This window comes from Mesocricetus auratus, unplaced genomic scaffold, assembly GCF_017639785.1.
Source record: "Mesocricetus auratus isolate SY011 unplaced genomic scaffold, BCM_Maur_2.0 Super-Scaffold_100003, whole genome shotgun sequence".
NCBI lineage: Eukaryota > Metazoa > Chordata > Mammalia > Rodentia > Cricetidae > Mesocricetus > Mesocricetus auratus.
The window spans coordinates 20,050,336-20,063,359 of record NW_024429188.1 but is presented as its reverse complement, the minus strand read 5'-3'; the positions used below and the strand labels follow the sequence as shown (position 1 = coordinate 20,063,359).

Below are 13,024 nucleotides of genomic sequence, written 5' to 3'. Positions count from 1 at the left end.
TCAGCTCTAAGTAGCATTATGCTTAGAGATTCTATCAGTCAGTCTAAAAGTGCATTTACAGATTTTAGGCTGCATTCTCTGAAAGGAAAGATGCAGAGGCAAAAGTATTTTTCTAGGAGACTAACACAGTAGATGCAAATGAAAGTAAATGTTCTGTGAATGCTAAAAAGAAAAGGAATAATCCCTCTTAATGATTTTTGTCTTAAGAGTCCCCAACTCTTATAGTCTATGGTGCTTCTTGCTCTTTCATCTTCCCCAGGACAGCAGCTCAACCAATCAATGCATTTCTTAGGAATGACCATGATGGTGCCTATCTCTAGAGATGCTCCCACTACCTAGCTCCCTCTCAAGTCGGTGAGTCACAACCCCAGCACCGCAGGGGGTCCTTAACAGTGCCCAAGGTGAAAGAAAATACATCGCATTTTCTACCCTGGGTGGGAGGATTAAGGAACACAATTAGAAGGAGTTAGATGCATCCAGCCTCTATATATTACATACAAAAAGTATCTCAAGCCTAGATGATATACATAAAAATGTTTTAATTTAAAAACTGAAGTAAGATTTGGTATTTATCCCCCTTCCTTCCCACCACCATGTTTAGAGTATTCTGAAAAGAAATTTATTTGGCATAGCCTTTTTTCTTTCTACTTTGCAATCTTCACTGTTGACAAAGGACCAGAAAATGTTTTTTTAAGGAAATGAGTTATTTACATTTAAACTAAACTCAGTTAGGGTGCCCATGCCTTTGAAAGTGGCTATAATACTTTACATAAGAATGAGTGCCATGATTTACTCACCACTCTTGTTACCTTGCAAGTCACCCAGCCCCCTTCTAGTCTTTAATTGTGGCCTTTCTGAAGGCTTGGCACTGCACCTCCTGAACTGGAATTACATAACAGCTGGATCTGTGCTGAGCCCCAGCAATTGTTTATAATTAGTTTAGGACCGCTATGTTCACAGCAATTCTTTTTTGTGAATTCTCAGAGAGTCAGTAATTTGTCCATTTTCTAAGGGAGACTGCCTTTTGTTTTTCTTTTTCTGTTGGGCATCTGTCTTGATGCCAACACAGTCTGCTTGCTTTTGACTTCCAACTCCCTTCTATGGGCAGTGGCCAGGTCCTAGAGATCATTCTAGACACTCCAGGTTCTCTTATCTCTACAGGGGGTTCTCAAGGCCACTTTATACATTCCTATAGCTCCATTTAAAGCCCCTGCAAATACTCCCCTCCTGTCCCACCCTTAACTGGGCACCATGCCATCCTGCCAACATTTTATACATGGGGACCTGGAGACTGTCTCAGAATCCCAGCTCTACTTTGAACTACTAGTTGGGGAAAGTTGGAGAGCTCACCCACCTCTTGTGAGCCTCATCTGAGAGGAAAACTGTTGGATTAAGGAGCTTATAAATCCCTATTCCAACTCTGAACTGCACTCCTAGGTCAGAAACCCCGAATGCCTCCTTTACTGCTGCAGTGGGCAAGTCCTGCTGTGTCTACTTTTGCACAGTACTTGAGATCCACTCTGCTTCCATACTGGCACTCAATCCTGAAAACCCTCTTCACTTCATGTGAAAATTGTTCAACTCTTACATTTTCATTCTAATAATGTGAAGCCAGTTGGGATCCATGTAGCGCCAAGTCTTCTTGGAATATATTCCCTTCTTTCAATCCTCTCTCCTGCTACTATCACTTTCCTCCCTATGTGAAATCTCAAACTTCCCAGAAGTATCTGCTCAGATTCTGCTTCTTCTGGGAGCCTCCAACAGGACCCAGGCTGGATGGACAGAATTGCATCCATCTTTCTTTTGACACACAAGTACACTTCTGCATGGCTATTGGAATGAAGTTCTGCAATACTAGAACAAATCATTTGTTGCCAAATGTCCCCTGCCATTCAGCATACTTCGAAATGACAGGGACACGTTAATTTCATCTTTCCAATTAGGGCTTCCTGTGGGGCTTAGCTCAGCTTCACTCTTCAGCCATTCATCTGTCTACACAGGGCAGATTGCTAGCTGAACTGAAGCCATTTCAGACTGTTCCTGCTCACAGTGATTTCTCCCTGTTTTCTATGCCTCTTCGCAGCCAGTGCTCTATTAATGTAGGCCTTAATGATTTCATAATTTAGCAGGTAAAATGCTTCCCATGCAAATCCAATGACCTGAGTTAGATCCCTAGAATGTACATAAAAATGGTCAGAGAGAACCAACTCCACAAAATTATCCTATGGCTTTCACATGCACATCATATGTACATTCCTTGTCCCATGCCATGTGCATATACACAATAATGAAAAAATACATAATTAGGAAAAAAGGGGCCTATAGAGATGGTGCAGCAATGAAGAGCATGAACTGCCCTGGCAGAGGACCAAGTTTGATTCCTAGGACCCAAGATGGGCAGCTCACAACTTTCTGTTACTGCAGCTCCAAAGGTATATGATATCTCTGGCCTCTGCAGGTATCTGCATTTATGTGTACATACCTAGACACAGATATATACATAAACACAGAATTAAAAAATATTTTAGAGATCCAAAAGACTGAGGAATTTTTATATACCCTGGCCATAAGTTAAATTTATCTAGTTTAAGCTAAATAAAATTCAGTCAAGATACTTGGTATTATCAAAAAAGGTTTAAACAAATATATGGTATAGAAAAGTTTGAGAAACACACCCCAAAATTTTGAAATAACTAAAAGCTAATTCATATTTCTAATTTCAATAAAAATAGCAAAATGTGCATCTAAAAATAGATTATTAAAATCAAACTTGAGATGTTTTGAGCACTCAACAACTGATTTAAACATTTAAATAATAAATATTATTTTTGAGACAGGGTTTCACTGTGTAGCTCTGGCTGGCGTGGGACTCACTATGTAGATTAGGCTAGCCTCAAACTGACAAAGATCTATCTGCCTATGCCTCCCAAATTCTTAAGTGTTGTGACGTGCCTTTGTATGTGCCATTACACACAGCTAAATTATTACTATTTTTAACAGAAATAATCCAAAGATTGCTTTCATTCACTGTCCCAATGAAAGCAAGGCTTATTGCACTAGGAAAACTGCATAGCAACCTTATAAATATTCCTTGTAACACTTTCCAAAGATAAGCCACCAGACATATCAAAGTGATACCTGGGGTGATAAGAGCTGCAAGCTGTTTGCTCTGGCCGCCATCCCTTGCCCTAAGCTCAAGCTTCCATCAAGGCCTTTAGCTCTCACTTTGTCACGGGTCACATACATAGAATGCCGGTGTGGTCGTTGCTGAGAGGAGAAGGGGCTGGTGTAGCCTAACCCATAAGAAAATGATTCATGAGGTGCAGACAGCGAATGGGAATGGCTGCTGTCCATGTGTTCAGGCAGCTTCAACTCTTCCATGGTTTTTGAGTGTCTGGTGGCAGTTCGGCGTGAGTCCAGAGTGCCCTCATTTCGGTTATTTCTACCTGAAGGGCTGAGCAAAGTTCTTGTGTCACTGTGCCTGGTAGGGGTTGGACTGGTGGGAGAGTTTAAGTCTAAGCAACTGGATGGGAAGTAGCGACTGGTATTAGTCTCTGTGATTTGGGCTCTGGCTTCTGAAAGGTTGCTCACAGACTTGGAGTCACTCAATGCCCCATGGCTTTTGGCCTTCGTCCTGTAAGATGGACTCCTGGAGGACTGGGGGATGGTGTCAATGTAGCTATGCCGACTCTGCTTCTCACTAGGCTGCAGCGTCCCAGCTTTGCTCTGGGAGCTTTCCATGAACGAGTGCCTGTTCTGCTGAGATCTGCTGCTGGACTTGAGGTACTTGGTGCCTGGACCTTCTGAAGGCTTTGTGTCAATATTGAAGTCGAACTCGGTTTTAGACTTTGCTTCTTTTGGGCTGAGAAGGTGTGGTATGTTGTTGTTTGTGAGATCTTTGCTGGAAGACCCTGGCTGGGTGCTTGCTTGGTAGGTTTTAGTGTGCATTGGACTGAGAGTAGCTCCAGCAAGGTTTCCATTCAGGAAGCTTTCATTTGCAGGAAGGCCTTCATCAGCCCGGGGTAGACCCACACTTAGGTTCTGAATGTCCTTGCTGTTGGATCTGTGATGAGTCTGTAAAGCAGCACCCTTGCTGGATTGGTTTCTATGTTTAAAACAAAAGAGGCAGATCAGTTTCCTTCAATAGGGGACAAACAGTATAATGTTGAAAACAAATAAGTAAGCAATCAGTAAAGCAAAAAGAACATACTAAAAACACCGGGAAGGCTCAGGAACATTGTGAAGGAAGGAGTGGAAAGAATTAAGAGCTGGAGGATGGGGAAAGAGTGCTACTTTCCGGATCTGACAGGCTGCTGTACTATAATCTTCACCCAGAGAGGGAAAGGGATAGGACTTCATAGTCTTTGGTGGTGTAACCACTGGTGCATTCCTCCCACTCAAGCTAACAACCCCTTACCATGTTCATGAAGGTAACCCTAATCAAATGCTGTAGGCTGGGCACACACACAGCATGAAAGTCACACAGGGACTTGGGAAGAAGGAATTTGTTGGAAGGAGTAAGAGAATGAGAAGATAATAGGAACATTTTAATCAGAGAACATTGTGTGTGTGTGTGTGTGTGTGTGTGTGTGTGAGAGAGAGAGAGAGAGAGAGAGAGAGAGAGACTGTAAAAAATAAGATGTGAAAAATGACTAAAATCACTAACCCTCTCAAATATGTCTCTATCAGTAACAAGGAAGTTTCTCAGACTAAGTTACTCAACAATAAAGCACTTCCTGGTGAAGTTGTTTTGGCATCCTTAAATGCTTGTCTAACTTGCTGGCTGCCAACATAGTCACTGAGGGAGAATCAGGTAAAATATGCTTTGGCTATGACTGTCTGGTTCATAGTAAGAAGAAGACAGCTAGCAGACTGCTGAAAACTCTTCCTTCTGATTGAATGGCAGAAGGCAACACGTAGACTTGAAGGTTACTGTGTTCCTTGAACTACATTTTGTTTATAAAACCTGTAGGCTGCCTCAAATACACACTCACAGTAACTACACACACCTGCCAACAACTCATCTTCGGCCTGTATAGTCTATGAGTGAGAATTCCAATGATGTAGAAGAAAATGACACCCTGAAAGAAATGTGACCTGACTAGTGAGGTTTGTTGGAAAACATGATGATCTGTGTATATGTTTTAGAGAAGTGGCAATTACTTGGGGCTCTTGAGATAGTTCCTTATACATTAAACGGAGATGCATCACTAACTGTTCAGATATTTCTGTGTAAACTAAACAGGAATCCTATACTGGAACACGGGGTCTTAAGTGCTAATTGCTTGGTAAAAGACACAATTTAGTCTCTTCTTCATTTCACACTTCATTATTCCGAAGTGACTGAGCCCTTCTTTAGGACTCAAAGCTTCATTTCCTACCTAGTGTAATATACAAATAGCCACCCAGAGAGAAGCCTTGACTTCTGTTTGAAAGCTGAAGTTGGCATTCAAGAAGTCAGCGTGTTTCATTATAACTAATCAAAGAATGAGTCTGTGGGCTTGAGATAGGTTCCAAAGTTAGCGATGATTTATACAATTCCATCTTTTTCTTACTGTGAATTCAGAAAATGTTGCAAGTATTGCTACTGGTGAAGATGGATCAATTTGGAAGAATTTATTTCCATCAGACACTTGGAAGAAAAGTCCTTTTGGGCTGCTGTTGCTATTTTATAAGAATGGTAACCCATAAAACTATGCCTTCTCATTTCCCCACATTTAGGAAGGAATTACAAAGGAAACTTAAGTTTTGTTTTCTGTTAAATGATGTACAGAACATATCTCTAGATCAATAAAATATGGTGCCACACACCATTAGTGTCATCTGCAAGACTGATTACAGGGATGGTAAAAGAATTTAACACACATACACGCACACACTCACCCATACGTGCTCATGTGTGCATGCACTCACACAGACAGAGCACACGGATAGAAAGGAAGAAATGGGAGGATTTACTGCAATACATTGCATAAGGTACCCTGGGCAAGCTCTGAGACAGAGAAGATCTAGTGTTGTGATGAAGGACAAGTACTTTTTGTAACAGTACAAAGAAAAGTGGCTAGATTATATTGGATGATGCATCTGTGTCATATCTAGATGACTAGTGGACATTTTATTAATTTGCTAAGAAATAAATTGTACTTTTTATTTTCAGCCTAGCCCAATTGTTCCTTCTCCTTCATATTAGTTACCTGTGTACAGACAGTGAGAGTTACTAGGAGCCAGGCTCTAGATAATTTGCTGTAAGACAGAGTGTAACTGGTGATTATTATGCTTATTATGGTTAATGCTGACAAGATAATGGTCCTGCTTGTAGACAGACAGCAGCCTTTTTCTGAACTCCACATGCTCTGATGTTATAATGGCTCAGCAGTGCACTCCATCCAACAGCAGCATCCAGCCAGTCTCTGTATCCTAAAGGCATCATCTTTTAAACCACCAGAATCTCCTGATCACTTATATCTTGGTAACCAAAAAATATCTCAGCAACTTTCCAAAACTCAATTATGATATATAATCTTACCCACAGATATATCTGGGTAAGTATGTTGGCTATTTTCAACTCCTCTATCCAGTTCTAGGCCTCAAGAGCACAGCACTAGAGACTAGGTCCCTCAGACTCTTATCTTCTGGTAGGACTGAGCCGGGGAAGGAAGTATCACAGGAAAAAGGAGACGGAGGCTGGGGGTGGAGACAGACTTCCCTGTTTCTTCCTGGCTAGGCACCCTGACTCAAGTCCTAGTTCAATCCTTCCACAGGGCTCCTTGTGCCAAGCTCTAGATCCCCTGGAATCTTATTTTCTCCCCTTTTTCTGCAATGACAGAAGTGCTTTAACTTCAAAAGAGGACCAGAGAGGATAAAGAACAGGGAAGAAATATGGTAGATCTGCTAGAACCCTTAGAATTACTACTATAGAAGTCTATATGGGATCTTACACACATTCACAGCAATATAAGAGAAAGGAAGCTATAACTTTAAGGTGGAAACAGTTGTCAAAGATCCAGATTTATCATAATAAACAACTACTCTTCATGTTTCTATCTCAGGATTAATTGGAAGCTACTGAACTCTAGACATAGAATAATTTCTATGTAGAAAGGGCATCACATTATCTTCATATTGGAGCTCTGTCAAAGCACAACAATAAAAAGCAGCTTTGAAAATTCCATAGATCTCTTCCACACACAACTGCAAAAAATCTGTATTAAACTACCAGCCACTTACACAGATTTAATATATAAATCACTCCATCACTTGTTTGTTTTCGAGATGGGGCCTCATGTTGTCTACATTAGCTTTAAACTGCTCAAGGTTGGCCTTGAATTCACAATTTTTCTGCTTCCACTTCCTGAGTGCTGAAATTACATGTGTGCACTACTGTCTGGCTATGAATCACTCTCAAATGGTTGGCAGAGTAGATAAATGGATAGACAGTTAATGTGTTTACTTAAAATAAGTTTAAAAGCAAAGATAATCAGACATGGTGATGCAAACCTATAACCCCAGCACTTAGGAGGCTGAAGGATAGCTACAAGTTCAAGATCATACTGGTACATCCCATAAACAAACTACCAAGCAGAGACAGAGGCACAAACTGTATTAATAGGACCAGCACAGTCAAAATGACAACACACCATGCACAAGGTGAAAGGAACCTTAGAAGAACCTGAAGGTGACAAGCAGTGACTGAATAATGACTGAGTCCACTATCTCCAAGAGACAAAATGACTTGGGATGTGGAGTGACAGTGCATCTCCAGGGACAGAGAAGAGGAGTATGTGAGTGACAACCAACAGATACAGTGTTATGGAAACATCTAAAAAGGTCCTAAGGCCTGTGTTGAGACACCAGCTAGAATTCATATATATGACCTGATAGGCTTCCATGGAGTAAGTATGGACCACAGACAAGACTGGCATCAGACGATGTAAGACTACTAAGAGAAAAACCACTTAGGACCTTCTCTTTTGATATATTCAATATAATATCAAGACATGAAAATGAACTCATAGAAAATTTTGTTTACTAACAATTCTACTGCCAAATTAGTCTTTTAAGACTAATATACAGACCTCCTTTCAGACTACAGATTATACCAATGATGACTACAGAACAACTGACAAATTTATCATTGATCTACCAAACTTTACATCATTGGGATAATTTTCTTTGTAAATGTAAATTAGGGAAGTCATGTGTCATTTCAAGTAGAAGGAAGACTAAAAGCGATAAACCAAGCCAGGCATGATCCCAGAGAAGATACAAGAATGATGTTAACCAGCCAAGTGCAAAGGAGCAGCCAAATGATGACAGTTACTTCAAGGCTTAGTATACTAAAAGTTTGTGGATGGGAACAATAAACAAACCAGCTAAGTAAGAATGGCTGAAAGCTGTGCCAGAACAAGTAGCTGTCTTGACGAATAAACAGCTCTGCAACAGTTAGGCTTTCACTGCTAAGCAGAGCAAATTCAGGACCAATGCTTCTTCTAACCTATGGATGCCCTCCCAGGCCTCAAAGATCTAGATCTTGACCTTTCAAAATTCCAGTCTATTAAGAATAGTTTTCCATATACAGAAGGAATTTTTGCGTGTGTGGTAGTATTCAAATTTTAAAATCTTCATTGTTTTTGATTTCCTAAGTGAAGTAAATTATTTCTACATCCCATATATAAAAATCCCCAGAAGTCAAAATTGGGTTCTAGAGGAAGAAGACAGGGAGGTTGCATAGAACACCATTCTCCTGGAAATGCAGTGACAGAATTGGAGAGTGTCAGGGCATGAAAGGTATCTGACTGATCCAATAGAGGGTAAGAGAAAGAAGAAGGGAGAAGAAGAGAGGGAGGAAAGGGGGAAGGAGAAGAGGAGGGGAAGGAGAAGGAGAAGGAGAAAGAGAAGGAGGAGAAGGAGAGGTTTGACTACCTAATGAGTTTCTCAGGGCTAGGAATACAGGTATGCTCAAGCAAGAAACACATATTTTAAAACATTATGCTCAAAAACAGATTTTAAAATATACCATTTTTAATTATTGACTTCACTCTTTTCATATGCTTATTTTTATTAACAAAACCCAACACCTCATTTCTCAGCTCAATGATTGAAAGGCAAGAATAATAAAATCACAAAATCCTTCTAAAGAGGCTGCGTATTTGGTTCAGTTGCAGTGTCTCCACACATGTGTTCAGTGTCTTCCTTTCAGGAGCCCCTTTCCCCTGTCATTTACACAAAATCTGCTAGGCTAATGCTTAATGCTGTCTCTGATGCTGGAAATCTCCTGAGTTGCTAACTCAATGCTATCTTTCCAAGGGAATGCATAGATTTTCATCATATACTTGTTAAGTACAAGAAAGTCTTTAAGAGTCCCACACAACTCTTTAATTATAGTTCTGAATCATGTAATAGGCATGCAGAAGATATTTTTGAATAAAGAGGGCTTTCCTTCTTTTCTCTAATTGCATAATTTTAGCAGCCACCTCCTCCACCTACTTATAACACCATGGCTGCCTTTGTATTTCCTTAGAAGGGGATATTTACCTATTAGACAGTGTGCTGCTTTCCACATGATAAGGTTTCCTTTTCGTTGACCTTGAAGGAGAGCGATCCAAAAGTCTCTGGGTTTGAAATGTAGGGTGATTCAAACACTGCTCTGTCAAATATCTGTCAGCTGGGTCCAACTTCAGTAAATTCTTAGGAAAGAAAAGTATAGGAATAAAGAACAAAGTTGAATTTAAAGTTTTCTAATTACCTTATCTTTTCTTCCTAGAAAAGAAATATGTGGTCACTGCAAAATACCTAGCAACAATAGCTCAAGGAAAGAAAAAAATCATCCAAATAACCCACAATCTCACAATTATAGTCCTCCTGGTAGAAATAATTCTAGCCCTGCTTGTGAATGCCATATATAGTCTTCCTGCTATAATACTTGGCTCATGATATACACTTGATTTTAGATTCCATTCTTTTCACTTATAAAAAACATGTAACTTAAACACTTGAAAATCTTTTTAATAAACATATATTTGTAATATTCATCTTCCTACTGTCTTCAAGATACCCAGTTATTCTCTCTGGAGACAGCTCAGATCACTAGTTCCCTGTGCATTATACATGAGGTATATTATATATACATGAGGTACATTCTGTACATACTTTCATTTGATTCCTTTCATTTTTATCCCAATAGCTGTAAGCATGTAACTATGTATTTAGTTTCCCTTCCACTTAGCATACAATTTTAAGATCATTCCATAAAGTACAGAGCTTTAACTGTGTATACTTTATCCTTTGTTTCCAGAATTCCCAAATGACAAATAGTCACACTGTTTCCTTTTTACAATATGCTTTTTGGGAAGGGTGGGGATTGAAGGCAAGGCCTTGTGCATACTAAGCAAGTGCATTAAAACTAAGCTACATCCTCAGCCTTACATCAAAGCTTTAAATGATTGCGTGGAACCATGTGGTATAGTCTGATTTACTTAGCAAGCATCCTACTACAAGACATTTGAATGATAGCCCCTTTTCACTTATGGTTAATACTATGACAAGAAACACTTGAAATGGAATGGATTCTTGAAGGTGGCATTGGTAGGTATGCAAAGCTTTAAAGAATCTTTCTCCATGCTGCTAAATTAACACTTAGGAAGGTTGTCTCAAATTATACTCTTCTCACAAAGAATAGGAGTCTATCAACAATAGGCAATCTCATTCTTCTTAGTAGTTGCAAATCAGATATTTTAAAAGATGCTAGCTCACAGCTTTTTGTTTAAAATTACGTGTGTGTGTGTGTGTGTGTGTGTGTGAGAGAGAGAGAGAGAGAGAGAGAGAGAGAGAGAGAGAGAGAGAGAGAGAGAGAGAGCATGCAAACCACATGTGTGCAGTTGCCCCTCAGAGGCTGGAAAAGGACACGGATCCCCTGGAACTGAAGTTTCAGTTGATTGTGAGCCGTCCAATATAGGTGCTAGGAAACAAACACAGGTCCACTGCATGAGCAGCAAGTGCCTTTAAACACTGAGTTATTGTTCCAGCCCCTCTTACAGATGTTTTACCCCCTATTTTTGGCTGTTAGCAAGGCTGAATACTTTTACATGCTTATCAGTTACTTAAATATTCTCGTTATTCATTTTCCTGTTTCTGTAGCCATCCTTCCTTCTAAGTGTTCTTTGTTCATTAAGACACTAACCCTCTGTTTTATGTTGAAGGCACTGGAATTTTCACAACTGAAATGTTTTCACCCAAGATTATTTATCTTAGCTGGGCAGGATTTTTTATTTTGATTTATAAAATGATCAAGTATCTAAAAAATAACCAACAAACGCTAACACAGCATAATAAAGTACTGAAATTCATTCTTCTGGGTATTTGTTATTTTCTCTCAGAAAAAGGAAGAAGGGTAAAATTCTAACATTCACAAATTCACTTCTAGTTCAGTTTTGTCTTATCCATAACTAATACCTTTTATACAAAATTTTATTTTAGAAACAATCTTATTTTACATATCAATCCTCCCATTCCCTCACCCTCCAATCCTCCCATGCCCCTCCAAACCACCCCCACCCACTCCCCAAGGATAGTGAGGCTTTCCATGGGGGATCATCAAATTCTGTCACAACATTTGTGGGAGGGCCTAGGCCCTCTTTCGTGTATCTGGGCTGCAATAGTATCTCTCTATAGGGAGTGGGCTCCCAAAGTCCATTTGTGCACTAGGGATAAACACTGGCTACACTGTTAGAGGTTCCATAGACCCATAACTAATGTTTTTAGTTAACTACTGAGAGCAAATTTGCTTCCACTAAGTCAGACTTCAATTTCAACCTAGTACCACAGAACATTTCAGCTCTGACCCTACCAGATATTGACATATTTATTTTGATCCAAAGATTCCAATTATTGAAACTCAACCACTAATTTCATGCAAGAGAATTTATATATTTATATTCATATTAATTCAGACACAATTGCAAACTTATTTCAATTATTTTTCCCCTTATTACAGAGCAAAAACTGTGATGGTTTTAACTAGTATTTGCAAAAGCTACCACTAAAATGGTTTCAAATATAAGATGCTCATTAAAAAGAAAATCAGCCCCTAAGAAGTCTTTTTAAATTCAAAACATCTATGATGTTTCATAAGTGTTGCTGCTGTTTTAACTTCTTCAGTATCATGTAGAAGTTACTATACACACAAAAGCTATATTCATATGCTATGAGTATAATTACTTTAAAGCATGAAGACCATATAAGGAAAGTATGAAATTTACCTAGCTAACAGTTTAAAAACTTTAGCATGTGTGTGTGGGGGAGGCACCATCATTTTTTAAAACTAACATGAGTACAGTTATTGCAGTTATCTTTAAAATTATTAAGGGCATGGGTGTGCATTAATTTAATGATTGTATCTCTACTAAAATAGCAGCTACAAAGGGGTACAAGATGAGATAAACATTTTAAGTATTAGATGTGGACATAATTAACATACATTTAGGGAGCAGCAAAGAGACTAACTAAAAGGACAATGGAAGCTTTACATTTTTAAAAGAATCGTGGTGTGCGTGTGTGTATGTGTGTGTGTGTGTGTAATTCAATAATAGTTAGATAATTTTAATCAGTGACAGAAATAAAAGTTATGGTTTCTGAGTGGGCCAGAAAGTAAGGCCTAGGAAGGATCCAAAGGAGGCTTCTAGAATATTGACTAAGTTTCTATGTCTCAATCCATGTAAGGTAACAAAAATATGTTTACATTTATAAAAACTCAGAGATGTAGATATAATTTGTGTACTTCTGAATGTGTAGTACATGTGTGCATGTGTGCGCTTTGCTTGAATGTGTGTCTATACACTTATTCACATATTGTCTGAATGGTCAGAAAAGGGCATCTGATCCTCCAGAACTGGAGTTAAAAATGGTTGTGAGCTGCTATGTGAATGCTGGAAACTGAACCTGGGTCCTCTGGAAGAGTAGTCAGTGCACTGAGCCATCTCTCCAGGCTCCTGAATTTGTATTTCAATAAAAGCACTTGCTTACTTTT

At 39.2% G+C, this 13,024-nt stretch overlaps 1 protein-coding gene across 5 annotated transcripts in view; it reads right to left on the bottom strand.

Moving 5' to 3' along the window:
• Cdkl5 (cyclin dependent kinase like 5) overlaps positions 1 to 13,024 on the bottom strand; it is a 190,582-nt gene that overhangs the window by 27,883 nt on the left and 149,675 nt on the right. For all 5 annotated transcript variants that reach the window (XM_013116385.3, XM_005074227.4, XM_040744115.1 and 2 more), the window contains 2 exons: positions 9,535 to 9,686; positions 3,139 to 4,105 (listed from right to left, as the gene is read on the bottom strand). In XM_013116385.3, coding sequence (XP_012971839.1) covers positions 3,139 to 4,105; positions 9,535 to 9,686 — 1,119 coding nt within the window. The remainder of the gene's footprint in view (positions 1 to 3,138; positions 4,106 to 9,534; positions 9,687 to 13,024) is intronic.